The sequence below is a fragment of the Sus scrofa genome, chromosome 5 (genome assembly GCF_000003025.6).
Source record: "Sus scrofa isolate TJ Tabasco breed Duroc chromosome 5, Sscrofa11.1, whole genome shotgun sequence".
In the NCBI taxonomy this organism is placed as follows: domain Eukaryota; kingdom Metazoa; phylum Chordata; class Mammalia; order Artiodactyla; family Suidae; genus Sus; species Sus scrofa.
Window position 1 is genome coordinate 67,394,805 of NC_010447.5, and position 18,579 is coordinate 67,413,383.

The 18,579-nt window shown below is 56.6% G+C and overlaps 3 protein-coding genes across 25 annotated transcripts in view; 2 read left to right on the forward strand and 1 right to left on the reverse strand.

The window, feature by feature from the left end:
* The window catches only part of DDX11 (DEAD/H-box helicase 11), a 36,341-nt gene extending 35,406 nt beyond the window's left edge, over positions 1-935 (forward strand). For all 23 annotated transcript variants that reach the window (XR_002344141.1, XR_002344138.1, XR_002344140.1 and 20 more), the window contains one exon: positions 28-935. Coding sequence is in view for 18 of the 23 variants with exons in the window: in XM_021092473.1 (XP_020948132.1) it covers positions 28-57 (30 nt within the window). In the remaining 5 variants the exon portion in view is untranslated. The remainder of the gene's footprint in view (positions 1-27) is intronic.
* On the reverse strand, positions 933-17,604 carry WASHC1 (WAS protein family homolog 1). The gene is given in 12 exon segments (NM_001244483.1): positions 933-1,208; positions 1,334-1,402; positions 2,144-2,302; positions 2,952-3,055; positions 3,058-3,112; positions 3,207-3,408; positions 3,589-3,724; positions 3,967-4,103; positions 4,241-4,387; positions 4,570-4,681; positions 14,500-14,653; positions 17,576-17,604. Coding segments are annotated over 11 exon segments (1,407 nt in total). The 5' UTR covers positions 14,649-14,653; positions 17,576-17,604; the 3' UTR covers positions 933-1,071.
* Positions 16,576-18,307, forward strand: LOC110260591 (formin-like protein 3). The gene is made up of 3 exons (XM_021091247.1): positions 16,576-16,628; positions 17,134-17,773; positions 18,290-18,307. The coding sequence occupies exons 1-3, from the start codon at positions 16,576-16,578 to the stop codon at positions 18,305-18,307; spliced, it is 711 nt and encodes a 236-aa protein (XP_020946906.1).

The following is an 18,579-nucleotide window of genomic DNA, read 5'->3' on the forward strand; positions in this document are numbered from 1 at the left end:
AGACCTGGTGTCTCCGTCTCTCCCCAGTTTCATCGTGAGAAGTGTGGCTCTTCCTGACAGCTGGCCGCACCACCGCCTGCTGGCCAGGCCCCTCCTTACCCGCCTGCGTGAAGTGTTGTCTGCCTGGGGCCTGGTCTGCAGAGCTCCTTCCTGAGGAGGAGAGCGTGGTACCCTTGGATCAGTGGGCTGCCAGGATCCAGGAGTAGGTGGAAAAGCCAACAGAGAAACTGAGGCCGGTCCTGAAGCAGCAGTGGGCTCGGCCCTTCCTGGGCAGCTCCCCACACCACGCCTGGCCAGCCTTTGTGGGGCGTGGGGGCTGCAGCACCTCTGCTCTTGCTTGTTTCTTGTCTCCACATTCTTCGAGGTGACAGGGAGCCAGCCCTTCCTACCTCTCCCTTTCTCACTAGAATGAGCTATTCTAGAGCTTCCACTCTCTCCTGGAAACTAAGTGTTCCCCACTCTGTCCCCTGGTGTCCTGGGGCTCTCCTGCCCATCTCAGCTCGCCTTGCCCCAGGCAGGCAGGAACTGCCTGCTTTGCCTCCCCCCTGCAGCACTGTCCTAACCTGCCCTCACCCCAGCAGCAGCTTCCAGGCACCTCCAGGCCCTCCGAGCCGGTGGCACCTCCCTCCCTCTCTGCCGCCTGAGCCGACTCCAAGACACCTCGTCCCCTGACATCAGCGAGTCTGCCCAGGGCCATTAGGCTCTCAGCGGGACTATTTTTAGAGACCCTGTGTCTGTCACTGAGACATTTTTTCCTGTGTGGAAGTCTCCTTCCATCCGGCTGTACTGCTGACTGCACCTCCTCTCCTGCCCCCCGGCCTGAGACCAGGGGCAGCAGGACAGGCCCCGTTGGGAGGGACGCCTGCATTCTGCAAACACAGAATAGATAGGATAATTAGTTCCTTAATTAAAAGTGTACTGTTGGTTCGTGCTCAGTTGTTGCATCACACTTCTTTATTGATACTTGTACTCTTTTCCCTCAGAGTCTCTGTCCTGAGATGCCCCCCTCTCCCCACCAGGAGCCTGCTGGGCTCTTCTGCACATGGGCACGGCAGCGGGGGGGGGGAGCCCTTAGGATTCCCAGTCGTCCTCGTCCTCCTCTCCTGGGGGCTGTGGGGGTGGCAGAGGTGGGATGGAGTCTGACATCCGGGCAAAGGCTCCTCCTGGCCCCTCGCTGGCCCCTGGCCCAGGTCCTTTTCCAGAGATACCTGGGAGGGCAAAGATCAGGTCAGGGGTGAGGGGCTGGATGGGCACTGGGCCATCTTGGCCTTAGAGACTTGAAGACAGAAAAAGACATAGCCTCAGCCGGGGCGGCCAGCGTCCTGCCTCCTACCTTTGCGCCTCATGGCCAGCTTGCTGAAGAGATCGGACATCAGGTCCCCGCCTTGGCTGGTGGCTCTCGCTGCAACGGGAAAGCCCCGGGGGGAGATGAAGGGACCAAGGCTGGGCTGAACCTGGTCCTGTGCAACCCCTTAGGACTCACTTTGTCTTCTGTGCTTTCAGCACACCCAGCCCAGTCCCTAAAAAGCCACCAGGTCACCATAGCTCACAACCGGCCCCTCCGTGCCCACCAGGTCACCACGGCTGGTCGAGCTTTGGTCAGTGCTAATAAGAAAAGTGCACCTTGAAGCAGCACAGCCACAGTCCCTATGAGGCAGGCACAGATGAGCGGTCCCATGGGGAGGTGAGGAATCTGGCTCAGAGATGAAAGGCAATTGGCTTGGCATCACAGTGCAAACCTCAGAAGCAGAGCTGGGACTCAAAGGACTGTGGACTCCCAGGGTGCTGCTGCTTTGGGCCCAGGTGTGACATTTATGTCAGCGCTGGGGAGTCACAGTTGACGTAATCCGGGGCCTCAAGAGACTTGGAGAAGCAGGACTGAGCCAGGTCCCTGACCATTTCCTTGGACAAGTGGCAGAGTGCAAGAAGGTTCCGGTACTTTGAGCCGGTCAAGGCTCTGGCCCCAACAGGCTTAAGGGGAAAATTCCACTAGGCAGGGTCCGAAACCAAAAGGAGCCCGAGCCCAGGCTGTTAGGGAGGGCCACCGGGCTGCCTGCAATGCCCTGAGGACAGCAGGGCGGTGGGCAGAGAGCACCCCACTGGCGCCTGTGGGGTGAGTGCCCTGCAGTGGGTCTGACCCTACCTTGCTCCTGCTCCTTCTGCTTCTTCTTCTCCAGCTTGCGCTCCTTGACGCTGCGGAGCTTGGCCTTGCCGATGCCCCCAGCCTGGCGGATGGACTCTAGCAGAGTGGCCCGGCCACTGGAGGGATCAACCACTTCCTTGGGCGCTCCCTGGACGGGGACTAGGGGTGGGAAGGGCACGGGGAAGAAAGGCTGCTCAGGCAGGGCCGCTGGGGGCCAGCCCAGCCTAAGGTTCTGCCATCCAGAGGCAACCGTGGGCCGTGGGCTACTCTGGAGGGAGTAGCTGGGAGGAAGTAGCTGGTAAAGCGGCGCTCAGGAGGGAGACCGCGCAGGGCCTGGGTGCTGACCGCATCCGCCTGTGCGCATGCGTGGAGCCTGGCCCGTCCAGGCTGCACACGTGGACCCTGGCGATACGGATGTGCTGAGGCTGAACTTGACTCACAAGCTAACAAAGGGTTTTTGTGCCACTTCTGGGTGGAGCTAGACCGGGAAATACAATTTTCTAGTAACCAACCCCCTTCTCCACTGGTTTAAGTGGGACTGCGACACCCCACCCCTGCCCAGGACCCGCTTGCCCAGGCTCCCTGTACCCTGGAGGTTAGAATTCCGGGGCTCCAGAGGCAAGGTTTGAAACCGCTCTTTTATGAACCCAGTGGAACAAGATTTTGAAATTAGAACTATTCTGCAAATCTAGAATGTATGACCACTTAACCAAACCTACAGAAAACCTGCCAGGGATCCAGAATTTAGAGATGCCCTCTCAGAAAGGCAACCCTCTCCCCACCCCGCACATCCTGGCACTGCTCTTACCTGAAGGAGACCCGCCACCGCTGTCATCTTCCCTGGCGGTCTGTCCTGGAGGAGCCGTGGGCGGGGGCGGGGGTGGGGGAGCACTGACCAGCACTGCCGGGGCTGGGGGGGCGGAGGCGGTGGTGGGGGTGGGGGTGCCGTCAGCACCCCATCTTCTAGGTCTGGGACAGAGTGTCAAAAGGTGTGAGGAGCCTTGGCAAGAAAGTGGCCAAGCAGGGGGCTCCCACCCAAGTCCATTCCCAGCTCTCAGCTCACCTGGCTTGAAAGGCTCGGCCACCTCCGTGTGGAAGGTGGGCAGCTCTGGAATGGTGCCAGGGGCCGATGGGGCGATGCCGGGGCCTAGGTCTGCACTGTACATGAGATCATCGGCCACGCCCGGCAGGTCAGGCAGGTAGGATGGTACGTCGATCTCAGGCACTTGGCCCAAGTCGGGCACGTAGAAGTAGTTCTCTGGCATCTGTGGGATAGACGGGCTGTTGGGGGCTGTGGGGAAGGGGGCTGCAGTTTGGTCCTGGGCAGGGGCCTCACACACGCCCAGCCAGGCAGGGTAAGGGGCTCATCAGACCCCTGGCCTAGACGGCGCTGGCAGGGCGAAGCCTCCGCCCCCCGGCCGACCCAAGAAGCGTCGACTCTTCACCTGCTGCTCCAGCTGCTCTCTCTTGCTGATGGACAAAGGGGCATCGAACAGCTTCTCCTCCGTCTCTGCCCCCAGCATCACATGTGTCTTTGTGACAGCACCAGCCAGGGGATCCAGGAAGACGTACTTCTTGTACCTACAGAGGTGGGGTGGAAGGCAGACGATCCAGCACCTGTTCTCAGCCCATGGTCCTCATCACCTTTCTGACTCCATCAAGACTGCCATGAGCTGGTACTGGCGTCTCCCAGGCCTTACAAGGCAAACCCAACTGGTCAGGGGCCTCCTGGCTCCCTGGCTTCCACCGCACCCGACATCAGTGCCCTCACTACTCCAGGCCAGCCTCTGCCCACCCCTCCGCAGCCCCCACCCCCGCCGTACAAGTTCTCGGTGGTGTTGAAGAGCAGTAAGGAGCTGACGGAGCTGATGTTGCTGGGCAGGCCCCCCAGCCCCTCCTCGGCCTCATCCTCAGGCTCCGGCTTGGTGCTCACACACACGGGGAAGTACTTCAGCTTCTCCTGGGGGGTGGGGGTGGGGGTGGGTTTCAGTGACCGGCCAAAGGGACCTCTGCCCACTGCAGTCAGAATCCTCTTGGGGGACAGAACCCTGTGATGGGCCTCAGTTCCTCCCCAACATCCAGGCACCCCCATAAGACCTGCAGGGCCCGCTCATCCAGGGGGCGGTGCTTGCTCTGGATCCTGTGGCGGGGGCGCCTCTGCAGGCCAGGGTCCTGGGCACCCGTGAAGATGGAACCGTACTCCCGCAGGCGCTCTGGAGCTGGGTACTTGGCACTGGAGAACACCTGTGGACACGGGAAGCTGGACATTACTTCTTTGGGGGGTCCAGGTTAGGCATGGGGGGACTCTGGGCAGGAGAAAGGCTTGAGGTGTGGCTGGAGTGCACGTAAGACCTGGCAACTCCGGAGGCCTAGGGAGGAGGTAGGGAGTGGGATTTCTGGGACTGCCCACCAGCCACTGGGGCTACCTTAATGGCCTTCTTGCTGCCCTTGATCTTCTCAATCTTGGCCTGGGCTAAGGAGACCCTCTCCCCAATGGCCTGCAGCTGACGCCGGCTGAGCTCCACTCGCTGGGAGATCCTGCCGTGGAAGAGATCGAAGGGGCTGGAGGCTGCTCCCCAAGGCCCAGGGCCTCTCGCGCCCCTCCAGTGGCTGACGGCCGGCCTGCGCAGCCAGGAGCTCGGGCAAGGACTCTTAAAGCCCAGCGACACCTGCTTCTCAGGGCCGGCTTGGAACTGCCCGGGGACCAGCACCATCCAAACTGAAGGCCCTGGGAAGGTTTTCTTCTATTGTATTAAGTTGCTTGGAGTCTGGGCAGGAATGGGCCACCACCCTAGCCCCATGCTGGCACCTGCATGTGCCATCTGAAGGGACGTGGCCCCTGCCTGCTGGAGTTTTCAGTCTCAGGGAGAGGTGAGCAGAGGCAGAATTGTCATGACTCACATGGAGGAAACCAGGGCTCTGTGAGGCTAGTGACAGGCAGGGCTGGGCCTTGATTCAAGTGCTAAGCCGTACACGCAGCACTGTCCCCCACACAATCACTGGCGCTGGGAAAATCAGGTCCTCACCGCCGGCTGCATGTTGAGGTCGGCTGCCCACGGGCTGCCCCTGCCTCCTCTCCAAATCGGTGGGCTCCAGCAACACGGTGCCCTGCTGTTCCCTGAATAGCCGATGCAGTCTCATCCTGAGGCCTCTGCTGTCCTCCCAGACACCCACATGGTGGTCCTTGACTTCACTGACCCCTCCTCACCAAAGCCTGGCCAAGCACGGAATCTAAAATTGCACCTGCCACTGTCCAGCTGACTCCACTGTCGCACAGAGCCACCACACACCTTGCTCTCTGGCCTGTGCGCCCCTAGGCTGGGGTCTGCTCTCTCTGTATTCCCAGCGCCTGGCAGCTGGCACCTGCAGGGCTCACTCTGCAGTTACTGAACTGCTAACACCCCGCACCCCAAAGGTGAGCGCACACGAGTCTCTGTTGCGCCCTGAGTTATTCAGCAAAACACAGTCGTCCTCGTGCAGGGTCCCTCTGGCTCGCACTGCCGGGGCGCCCTCTGGCCGGGTGCTCCCCACCTCCAGGAACACCAGCCCTGCCCGTGGCCACCGCGTTCCATGTACAGAGCGGTCACAGCTCCTCAGGTACAGGGCAGGAGTGAGGACACAGCGGGGGAAGAGAAACGAGGCAGAGCTGCAGGCTCAGTTCCTGGGGAACAGTGGGAGGGCACCGCGGGTGGCAGGCAGGTGGCCTGTGGTCTCCAGGGTCAGAGACCACATGGCCAGTGAACTCCAAGATTTCCTTAAAGGTTTGAACAGTCAAGACTCTGGGTCGACCTTCTCAAACCACCCCGACCAACTATATAAGGTTTTGGCTCCCAGCAAACCCACCAGATCAGCCAATTTCACAACCCAGAGGTCTCCACCCCCTGATGAAGTTTCCTTTATTACTCCTGGCTCCTCGTGTGTGGGGGCTCAGGGACACAGGGGCTTCAAGCGGGCACCCAAACCAGCTCAGTTTGCCTTGACAGGCTAGTCTGAGTGGGGCAGCAACACAGAAAGAGGAGAAGAGGCAGAGTTTCCTTCCAGGAGAGATGCAGAACCAGCGAGCTGTACGAGCCCTGTGTTTCCAGTGGGGAAAACGGTCTCCCCCCCGTGAATGGGTTCTTGAGCACAAACCGCTTCCTCCGTGCCCGGCTCAGCCCCACGCTGCCCAGTGCTGAAGCAACCTCATGGTTATGTAACTGCTCCCCCTGAAGTTGGCGTGGGGGTGGGGTGGGGGGGGCATCAGAACTGGAGATGGACAAAGCCAGCTCCAGGGCCTCCACCTGATTCCTCAAAAGCAACAGACATCAAGCTTAAGAGCCAACCCCAGGCAAATTTTGGGTATGGCTTATTAAATAGAGGGTCCTGAGGACTCAGAAATGGAAGAGGCAGATCCCCCGGGGCTAGCATTGTTCTAAATTCTTCTCTGACAGGGTTATTAGACCAGGGTCCCACAGGAAAACCTTGCACACAGTGTAGCTGGAGTCAGCAAGGATTCTGATGGCCTCTCACAAAATCCCGTGGACAAGATGTGGCTGTGGGGGCTGGAGGGGCACATTTAGGAGGAAAATCAGAGCCAGATGAACAACAGCACCCAAAGGTGCCGTGGAAGAGTGGACTGATCTCAGCCTGGCACGAAGGTCTCGGCAGGCCCTGTACAGCTCGCTGATGCTGGGGTATCCAACAGTGAGGGCCAAAAATCGTCAGCACGATGGAATCAAGGCTCATGTGGGGAGTTCCCGCCGTGGTGCAGCAGTTTATGAATCCGACCAACATCCATGAGGATGCTGGTTCGAGCCCTGGCCTCGCTCAGTGGATTAGGGATCTGGCGTTGCCATGAGCTGTGGTGTAGGCCACAGACACGGCTCAGATCTAGCACTGCTGTGGCTGTGGTGTAGGCTGGCAGCTGTAGCTCTGCTGATTTGACCCCTAGCCTGGGAACATCCATATGCTGTGGGTGCAGCCCTAAAAAGCAAAAAAAAAAAAAAAAAAAAAAAAAAAAAAAAAGACTCACATGATCTTGAAAGGCCAGGCTGACAGAAAACACAAAACTGATAAGGAATGAATGTGAAGTCCAGCATTCAGGTTTAAAAAGTCAAGTGCGCAAACACAGAGGATGGAGGGTTAGCGGCAGCTCAGGGGAAAAAAGAGCCAGAGGCTTCGGTTACCTGTAAGCTCTGTCTGAGCTAAAAGCATGTAAAGCAGCTTGGAGAGGCAATGAGATCTCAGAGCACAGTGCTGCCTGTCCCTCTCTCACCTTCCTCCAATAACAGGGACTGTCCATGCTCTTGCAGGTGCTATAGACACAGAGCTCCGGATTAAGGAGCTCATCTATGCCAGATACCACCTCAGCCACGGCTGTGCCCACGTTTTAAGAGAACTCTGAATTCCCTTCTGGGCTGTCTGATCCCCACTGCATTTCTGGGATTCAGCACCTGGGACAGTGCCTGATATGAACAGACACTGGCTAGATAAAAAGTGACAAGTTAATGAACGTCCAGAGGAGGGTGGTGAGAACCATGGTGAGTGAGAAACTCCCATCAGACAAGATAACTGGAGGATGTTCTCGCTGAAGATGAGGTGACTTCGAGAATATGCTAATTCCCTTCAAATATCAAGAAGATCACAAGTGCTGTCAGGTGGAAAAGTGATTACTCTGTCACCCCAGAGAGGGAGCTGTGTTAGAGCCAGTGGGAGGAGTTACAGGAGGCAGGACTCAGTTCTGCATAAGAATTTTCTAGTAAATAGATGCACCGCTGTGCAAAGCAACCAGATTCCAGCTGGATGCCCTGCCAGGGATGCTCCAGGGGAGATTGCTGTGTGGGACAGGCGAACGCAAGACATGATTTCCAGAGCTCTTTTCTTACCCAAGAGTCTGTAAGGCTAAGTAATGGCCTGCTTGTTGACAAAGTCCCCAAGTCGCCTAATCTCAGACCAAGGATGAGAAAGAGGTTTCAATTTGTGTGTCATCACTAAGACTGGCAGTGATGGTCTAGAGGGTGGTTTAGGAAGGCATGCTGGGCCGGGTTGGGGCTGGGACCAAGAGCCATGACTGATTTGCAAAGTCCACCACGAGGTGGGGATGGTGGCAAGGGGGCATGGTGTTTGCTGTTCCTGATCTAGACCCCCTGGCTTGGAGGCTGGCTTCAAGGCAGTTCAGTTTCCAGGCTCATCACTGGCGTCACGTCCCTACCACCTGTCACTGGGACACCGGCATGGAGGGACCTGGCTCAGTCAGTCTGCTCAGAGCTGGGACAGAGGAGCATCAGCACACACCTGCCTCCATCGGGGAGGTAAATAACTACAATGTCCCACAGGCCTGGGGACAGTGGCAGTGTGGCCTTGGGCAAGTCACTTAACTAGACTACATCTTATCTTCTTCAGCCAAAAATAAGAATAGTAACTTCTACCCTGCGGGATTGCTGTAAAGGTCAAAATGAGCGACTATGTCTCATGACCTGTGTGTCGACACATCTCAAGAACCTGGTCAACACTTGCCTTTACCACCCAGACTGGGAGGGTGAGGGGCTCCAGGCAGTGCTAAGCGGACACAGAGAAGAAAGTTCCAAAGGAAAGAGACTCTGCAAGGAAGCACCACGGAGGGGGGAGTGCAGAGGGCTCCTGGCTGGGGCCTGGAACGTGAGGCTGTCAAGGTCAAGGAGGGACCTAGGGGACACACTCCCCCTGGTGAGGGAGGGGGAGGATGGCCAGGGCAGCGCCTGGGTCCCTGTCCAAGGCTGACCCCCATTACCTCTGGGAAGATGTCTGATGATGCCAGGTAGGCTCATGGACCCTGCGGGACTGCCCCGACTCCAAGCATCAGGCCCACCAGCCGCTGGGGTGCGGGGGAGGGACCCCCCTCCCTCCTCCCTCCCCCGCCCTAACGGCTGTCTCTCTGCCCTCAGCCCAACCTGAACCGCTCTTGCTCCCCTGTTATCCTCTCCACTCCTGGGGTAATTAAGAATGATCTGCTAATTATGCAGGCAGCTGATTGAGGTCCCCTAACCTCAGAGGCACCAGGTGCCAATCAGCAGGGAGAAGGGGGGAGAAGGGGGAGAAGGGAGGAAGGGCTGATGGGGAGAAAGAGTGGGGAGGAGGAAAGGAAGAAGGGAGGAAGGGAAAGGCTTTGTCGAGGCAGAGTGGTCCGGCGGGGGCTGCCGAGAAGGGCAAGTGACAGCAGCCCCGTCCTCTGCCCGCTCCTCCTGCAGCCCCCCTGCCTATCGTCTAAGTCGTGTGGGCAGATCTCCTGGACTGGCCCTTCCCGGGGGGACACAGCCGGTGAGGGCGGAAGCTCTAAGCAGGAGGAAGGGCCAGGGAGGGGCTGCGGGGAGCGGCTCCAGGCGCCTGCAAGGTGCCCGTCACTCTCTCGGGCTCTGCAGGCTGCGCTGCGGCAGGGCAGGAGGAAGGAAGCGCTCAGAATGCTAATCGCCCAGGAGCTCACCTGCTGCAGAACCGGGCAGAGGCTAAGGGGGGCGAGGGGCCGGGCCTGGGGCGGGGGAGGTGGCGACAGAGAGCGTCTCCCCTCTGCCGGCGGCGGAGCACGTTCAAGGGGAGGGATTCCAAGCTGGGGTCACCACCACAGAAGCCCATAACAACAGAAAAACGCCGAGCCTGAGCTGTGGACAGCTGCAGGAGCGGGGCACACCCTGCTCCTCCCTTCCCTTCATCCTCATTCCCAATCTGTCACCATGTCCTGTCATTACTCCCTTTGAAATGTCCCTTATCTGCCCTCCCTGCTGCAGCTCCCTGGGCCGCAGCCTCTTCCCCTCAGCACTGCTCCCCTCCTCGACGGCTCCCTGATGAACCTTCCCCAAACTCTTCTGTCCCAGCACTTTCACCCTATCCTGCAGTGAAGGAGCTGCCCGAGAAGGGCAGGCGTACCCTGCGCTGGCCGGACTCAGGTCCCACAGCCCAGGTGGCCACCCTCCAGTCAGGCCTCAGGCCCTTGGCGCCCATTCCTAGGCCCCAGGGGAGGGCTGTGGGCCAGCGTTCCTCACCTCCAATCAGAACCTGTCCTGCGTGGCCCTGTTGGTGCCCGTCCGTCAGGAGGTCTCCCCTGACCCGCGGAGCAGGCTGGTGCTCTTCCTCTCCAGCATCTGCCTCCTCCTCATTCAAGTAACAGCCCGTTTCCTTTGGGGACACCACTAAGGGGTGCCTGTAGGGCCTCCCACAGGCTCAGCCCCGCACTTCAAATGAGGCTAAACCCAGGGCCAAAGGGCAACCTTGGCAGGTGACCAAGGTCTGAGCCAGCAGTGTGTCACCCAGCGCCCCCTGGCTCCAGGCCAGTGGGAGGGCGGGACTTCCGAGGAGACGCCGCTGCGGAGGGAAGCACTTCTTCCTGTTGGACCTGGACCTGGGCCTGAGCACGAGATCTGGGCCTACTGGCTACCTTGCAAGAGAAAGGCCTGTCTGGGGAAGGGACCAACCCAGAGCAGCAAGCAGGGACGGGATGAAAGCAAAACCAGGTCCTGATGACGACATGTAGCCTGCAGCTCCAGAGCCTACGAGATGGGTGGTTACTTTTGCTTAAATAGGTTTAGGGCTTCTGACTGATAAATATGCTGCCAGTTCTTCCTCACTTCTCTCTCCTCTAGATCCCTCGGAGCCCATGCAGTTCATGCTGTGTGATTCCCAATCAGCCCAGACTGCCGCTTTCCCAACCTAGGCCATGGCGTACCTGAGGACAGGAACCAGGCACTACACACCAGGAGGACCCCTCGGCCTGAATGCTGGGCACGTTGTGGGGGATCAATGGGCCGTGGGAGCGGGCAGAAGCCGGCTGTGAGAGGAGCCTGCTACATCCCTGGGGGAGGCCTCACCCATGTTCAACTTACTTGCCACTCCCACCCGGGAGATGGCCTTCCTGCCCTCTGCTCGCCACACCCAGGGGCAGGGGGGACATGAAAATGTCTACAGGTGCCAAACACCAGGAAGGGAACGGAAAGCATGCTACATGGCCGATGCTCCCCCTACCAAAAGGGAGGCAGACAGACATGGAGCGAGTTTTCATTCTGGTGAGGAAACACAGATGTTTCTTTCTCTCTCTCTCTCTTTTTTTTTTTTTTTTTTTTGATCTTTTGTCTTTTTAGGGCCACACCCGAGGCATATGGAGGTTCCCAGGTTAGGGGCTGAATCAGAGCTGTAGCTGCTGGCCTACACCACAGCCACAGCGGCGCAGGATCCCAGCTGCGTCTGTGACTACACCATAGCTCAGAGCAATGTCGGATCCTATGCGAGGCCAGGGATTGAACCCTCATCCTCATGGATACTAGTCGGGTTCATTAACCACTGTGCCGCTACAGGAACCCCGAGGAGACACAAACACGTCTGATGGATTGTTTCTGGCAGGGGGCGGCCATAATCTGGGGCTAATGGCTCTTCAAGGCCTGTGTCCTCTTGCCTCGTGTTCCCTGGGCATAATTAGCACAAAAATGAGCACAAAGCGGGCACCTAACGCTTTCTGTTACCGATGATCGCAGGTTAAGGGAGGCCGGCACAGGCAGCACATGAGCAGAGATGACATCACCGGACGATAAGACGGAACATCACTGAACGCCTACTACAGACATGGCACCTCAACTCCTTCCTTCGCATGTTTCAACTCATTTAACCTTAACAACAGTCCTCAGAGGAAGGCACCACCATTATCACCACTTTGTCGACGGGAACCCCGAGGCTTAGACAGGTAAGCAACTTGCCCAAGGTTGCAGAGCAAGCAAATGGGGAAGCCAGACTGGAGCCCAGGGAGCCTGCTCCAGAGGCAACCCCCTTAACCACGGCTGGCACCGCCCTGTCACAGTTACATCCTGATAGGCCCGGGACACAGAGGCATCAGCGGGCAGCTCAGAGGCAGAGGAGGCAAGAGCATGGATGTCTGGTCTGTGTCCAACTGGAGACAATGATCCCATTTCCTGTCCCCACCCGCCCCCGGCAGAGTTCCAGTGGGTGGAGGAGGAGACGGTGCTGCAGCGATGGGGGTTCCTGGTCTGGGCTCCAAGCAGGGGAGGCTGCGGGAGACCTGGCCAGGAGAGGGACTGACTCAGGCAGTCAAACACTCCAGCCTGGGGGAGGTATGATGTGGGCGCCCGGGAAGCAGAAGGTCTAAGCCCATCTCAGCTCATGGTCAGAGAAAGGTAAGGACCCGCATACACAACAAACCGGAGACTTTTGCAAGAAGCAGCAAAAACCATGCACTCAGGTTCAATAAACATTGGGGGACAAACCACAATAGCCTGAGGGCTGTGCTGGATCAGCATGGGTGGAACAAACAGCCACCGCACCCTGCACGAAATCGTTGCTGACCTCGCCAGCCTCATGAAGTCTCGTGCTCCAGCCACCCTGGCTTCCACTCAGGCCCCCACCTCGGAGCTGGAACGCATGCCCTTCTTCCTTTCTGGAATGTTCTTCCTCCCATCCTACCCACTCATGATGACTCCCACTCACCGTTCAGGTTTTGCCGTAAATGCTTTTCCTCACAGATGCCTGACCTGACCGGGCAGATCGCGTCGGGCCTCCTGTCAGCACAGAGACAGTGGTAATTCCAGAGCCCTGCAGCCCCAGGCCCCAGGGTGACCCCTGGCTCTGCCACTCAGGTAAGTCTCCTGGCCTTTCTGCTTCAGTTTCCTTATCTACAACAAATGGAAACAACCACAGGCCCTCTTCCCAAAACTGCTGGGAAGGCTGGATGAGTGGCACATGGTTAATGTCCTGCAAATATTAGTTGCTGTAAAAATAGCAAAAGTAAGTCTTATCACAACTACAATTAACTCATCCGCAATGGATCCAGGAGAGCCTGTCTCTGCCGCTGGAGTGTATCTTCCAGTCAGGCAGGGAGGCTGCCTTATTCGTTGCTGTAACTGAAGAGAGTAGCACACCCAAAGCAATAGAAATAAAAACAAAGATAAGCCAATGGGACCTAATCAAACTGACAAGCTTGTGCACAGCAAAGGAAACCATAAAAAAACCAAAAAGACCACCTACGGAATGGGAGAAAATAGTCTCAAACAAGGCAACAGACAAGGGCTTAATTTCCAAAATACACAAACAACCCATACAACTCAACGGCAAAAAACAAACAACCCAATTGAAAAAGGGGTGGAAGACCTAAATAGACATTTCTCCAAAGACATATGGATGGCCAACAGGCACATGAAAAAAGGCTCAACATCACTAATTAGTAGAGAAATGCAAATCAAAACTACACTGAGGTCCCACCTCACACCTGTGAGAATGGCCATCATTAACAAGTCCACAAATAACAAATGCTGGAGGGGGTGTGGAGAAAAGGGAACCCTCCTACACAATTGGTGGGAATGTCAATTGGTACAACCACCATGGAAAACAGTATGTTCAGGAAACTAAACACAGAACTACCATATGATCCAGCAATCCCACTCCTGGGCATATATGCAGACAAAGCTTTCACTGAAAAAGATACATGCACGCCTATGTTCACTGCAGCACTATTCACAATAGCGAAGACATGAAAACAACCTAAATGTCTAATGACAGATGAAGGGGTTAAGAAGTGGCACATATACACAATGGAACACTACTCAGCCATAAAAAAGAACAAAATAATGTCATTTGCAGCAACATGGATGGAACTAGAGTCTCATACTAAGTGAAGTAAGTCAGAAGGAGAAAGACAAATACCACATCACTTATATCTGGAATCTAATATACAGCACAATTGAACCTACCTAAAGAAAAGAAACAAACTCATGGACATGGAGAACAGACCTGTGGTTGCAGAGAGGGAAAGGGAGCGAGCGGGAGGGACTGACTGGGAGTCTGGGGTTAGTAGATGCAAACGACTGCATTTGGAGTGAATAAGCAATGAGATTTTGCTGTATAGCACAGGGAACTATATCTAGTCACTTGTGATGGTACATGATGGAGAATAATGTGAAAAAAAGAATGTATATATATGTATAACTGGGTCACTTTGCTGTACAGCAGAAATTGATAGAACATTGTAAATCAAGTATAATAAAAATTTTTTAAAAATACAAAGTTAAGTCAAAAAAAGAGAGAGTAGCACACAAGAGGTGTTGGAGAAACTTTTGCTGACTGTAGGGATAAGTGAAGGAACGGAGCCCCCCAGTGGGAGGAAGAGCCTGAGGTGGGAGACCTGTGGATCCCCAGGGAACCCACAGGTTCTTCAGGACAGTATATAGTGAGCTCTTAGGACAAAAAGTTCTAAGCTAGGCACCCAGCTGGGCCCCTTGGACACATGGAGGCCAGCTGGGTCCCCCTCGGAACTAAGAATCACCAAAAGGGGTGCATTCCTGGGACGGAGACATGACGGCCCAGCGTGGGGGCAGCCCTGGTCAGGTAAGGGTGGTAGCAGCACTCACCTGCTAAAGATGTCTCCGGAGACCTTCTGGAGGTACTGGAGGGCATCCGCCACCTGCTGGATGGCCTCCTCTCGCCGCAGGTCTGGCTGTATGAGGGGGACTGTGTAGGTCTGACCGGCCAATGAATGCTGGGTCCCCGTGGGGGTCATGGTGCCTGGGGGTGGAAACCGAGCATTAGGACTGCCCCACATTCACCCCCATCCGCCCACCACAGAGCAAGGTGCCAGGGGAAGAGCACACAGCCCCCCACCCAACGGTCTGCACAGGTTCAGTCTGGTGAGAGGCTGAGAGCTCAGGGGAGCAGGTGTTCTGTTGGGTGAATGAGGGGGTGAAACTGGTCAGGACCGGAGACTGATGAGAGGCACTCAGAGGTGCGACACTGAGGGGCTGCCAGGAGGTGCTTGGTACCTGGCTAGGTACCCTTCCCTCCCTCCTCTCCCTTCAACCTCCCAGGCCTGGATGAACAAAAAAGTAACCCTGGTTGCAGAGAGAAGAGAGCGATGGATTTGGGGTGTGGGGCGGGGGGGACTGTTTCCTAACTTCCTGCATCAACTGTCAGATGCTCCCCGGGTCTGGAAGAGCACAGAAAACCTGGACTCCTGGGTTCTTCTCACTCTGGCCCGAGAACCCGCTCCTGAGATAGGACAGGCAGTGGCTGGAGAATCCAGGCATGGGGATGTCGGGGCTCTGCTCTCCCAGGCCAGAGCTAAGGGGGGCCAGGAGGAAGGAGGGGCAGGTGGGGGCGGGGGACAGGAAGGAAAAACACTCCTTCCAACTGCAAGAGGAGGGCAGAGTCAGTCTATTTATACCGGGTTTAATTAACTCCGCTCCCTGGTGCCACCAAAGCAGCAATCACACTGCAGTCGGCACTGATTTGATTGGCAAGAGAGGCAACCGGCAGAATATTAAGGCACCAAACCCCTATAAATAGGCCTAATCACAGCCCCTCAGTAGAAGACAGGGAGGAAGACATTAATCAGGCCTGGCACTCTGCCCCAGACCCCTTCTAGGTGCCAGGTTGGGGCCCCTGGTTGCAACAGAGGTGTGGGTGGGGCTGGGTAAGCGTGGCAGGGAGAGTTTAGGAGACTTCATTTGAGCTTCAAGTGCTGTGGGGCATGAGGTAAGCTGCTTGCCTTCTCTGACTAATTCTTTCCATTTCTCATCCTACAGACTGAGAACAGCACTGCCCTCTGAGAAGTGGATATTTCAAAGTCTCCCACCAACACCCTCAGCAAGCGAGAGCTTCCTCCTTTGCTCCCTCTGTTGGCGTCCCCCACCCTTCCTTCTACACAGCTTCTCTCCTACTCTCCCCAGGCCAGCACTTTTCCTGATCTGAGATGGTTTTCCTCCAGCAGTTAGCTCCTCAGCTCCCCAGACCTGAACCTGCTAGAAGCCTCATCAGGGCCCAGGCAGGGGTAACTCCTTATCAATGACCAAAGTGGAGCCAGCTGATCCCAAACCGTCTGAGGACCCTAACCCTCTGGGAACCCTCTGGGAACTCACACTCCTTTAAAAAATCCCCACCCCACCCCCTTGCATTTACACTGATTCACATCTTACAGATGGGGAAACTGAGGTACAGAGCTTAACATAGTTTCCCCATCTGTAAGACAGAGTAAAAGGCAGAAGGTACTTTCTCTGCACATCTTGACACACATTCCTCATGGTTAGTCACCACACCCCGTGTGTACACACACACACACACACACACAAACACACTCATGGTGGTAGCACAAATCTCCTACCCAAAGAAGCAGCAGGTCTGCTAAGAAACCGAGTACAAGTAATTAGTGGTTCATTCATTCTGTCTGCTAACAAGTGCTGATCAGCTATTAGGTGCCAGCCAAGATCACAACAAAGATGAACAAAGATGATTAGGATGCCATACTAGCTGTGAAGACAGCCTGGAAAACAATTAAACAGCAGGTGATAAGTGCTCTAATCCAACACTAGGGAACACTGAGGAATAAATCTCTCCTGAGGTCAGAGGAGTCAGGAAAAGCTCTCAGCAGAAGCTGTACCCTCCCGACCAGGCCCAGGGAGAGCACCCCAGGTGGAAAGGACCGTTGAACAAAGATGCGCAGGGGAAGGGCAAGTGGTTTGGGCAGTGAGGATGAAACCATCCTTCGGCAAGTAGCAGGAAAAGAAAGAGAGGCCAGACTGTGAAAAACACTGAGTACCACAGCAAGGAGTCTGGACTTGAGCCTGCAGACCAAGAATGAAATCCTTAGATACCGTCATCCGATACAGCAGCCACTAGCTCCATGGGCTAGTCAGCACTTGAAATGGGCTAGTCAGAACCAAGATGTAGTTTAAGTGTAAAATATACACTGAATTTCAGGCTTAGTAGCAAAAAAAAAAAGAAAAAAAATCTCATTAAAATTTAAATATTGATTACCTGCTGAAATGACATTTTAAATATAGTGGGCTAAATACAATGTATTACTTAATTTCACCATTTCCTTTTAAAGTCACATATGCGACTCATACCTTAGGGAATCTGGTGGCTCCCTAAAAACTAAGACCTGTGGCTTCTCCCAGGGAAGTGAACATACAGTATACCCCTGTCTCACAATGCTGTTTATAACTGTGGAAGTGCTCAGGACCCCTCCCTGACACCTGGCTTGGCTGCAGGCAATCGGAACCCAAGCAGGTGTGGAGTCAACCAGGGGCCGGAGCGCTGGCCGCAAAGAGAGGGTCTAAGCATCCAGTGCAGAGACCCGGGGTGGAGGTAGGCAGGCCCGAAGGACCGGGCCAGGACCCAGGAAGTGTATGCTGGAGCCGGATCCTCCCTGAGAACCGACAGGGGCTCCCCGGGAAGCGCGGGCGGGCGGAGGATTGGCGCCCAGGGCCCGGGTGCGGAGGGCACGGGCCCGCCTACGGAGGCCCAGGCCGGCCCCTCCGGGCGGGCAACCAGCCAGCGGCCGAGGCGGAAGTCACCGGGCCCGGGCTCGCCGTTCAGCTCGCGGCTCGACCTGAGCCTCCCAAAGCCGCTCCTGCTCCTGCCTCCTCGGGTCCCCTCCGCGTCCCGTCCCCGCCCCCGCCCCGCGCGCCCCGGCCAGGCCCGTGCCCTCACCTGCGCACCGCCCGCCGGGCCCCGGCGCCTCCCGCTCCGCCTCCCCGACGCTCCCGGCCCAGAGTTCTGGCCCCGCCTAGAGACGCCAGTTCCGCCCGCTTCGCGCCGCCGCTCTTGGCCTGGAGCCGCCAGCCGGCGCCTGGCTCCCTAAGGCCAGACACTCCGCCGGCCCAGCAGCTCCGCCTGACTGCCCGCCGGGTGCGACCCCCGCGCGGCCCCGCCCCTGCGCAGCCCCGCGCGGCCCCGCCCCGCGCGGCCCCGCCCCCGCTCTGCCCCCGCCCCCTTTCCTGGGCGACCCGCTTGACTGACTCGTTCAGCCCAGATTTTCAGGTCTTGGCCTCCGCGGGCGGAGCTCCCGCCCAGAGCCCGCCCAGTTCCCGCCCTCGTGTATAAAGTACAAGCAGGCCGCAGGAAGACAAATGGGGTACACTTATGTGTGTACTTATGCGAGGTGCCCTGAACCATCAGATCCGAACAGAACCAGAACGATGGAGAGAGTTATTGTTTAACGGATAGAGTTGGTGACAGTATCTCCTTGACCACACTTTAATCAGGCTCTTCCGAGTCCTCTTCTCTACTAGACCTGCTCTTGAGTCGCCCAGTTTTGTGAGACTCCTGTTACTCACTTTAGCCAGAGTCACCCCCCTCAACGCCTCTCTAGCAGACCAACCTGGTGTCTGACCAAATTCCCTATGCCCCCACCGCTGTCCCTAGGTGATGTCCCATTCCTGACCTGCCCGCTTGCAGCAAGAATCCTAGCTAAGAATTACCCTACCCTCTTAATAATCCCCCCCACCTCCTTGGCTAGAAGTTGCCACTTGTCCATGCTGTATTTGGACTTGACCCCGGTTCTATACTTACCTTTTTCCCCCCTGTTGCAAAGTCCTGAGTAAAATCTGCTTTATTACTGTGCGACTCTGGTTTTCTTTAACATGTCAGTTTGGGATGATGAAAAAATTCTGGAGATTGGTAGTGGTGATGATTGCACCACGATGTATGTAATG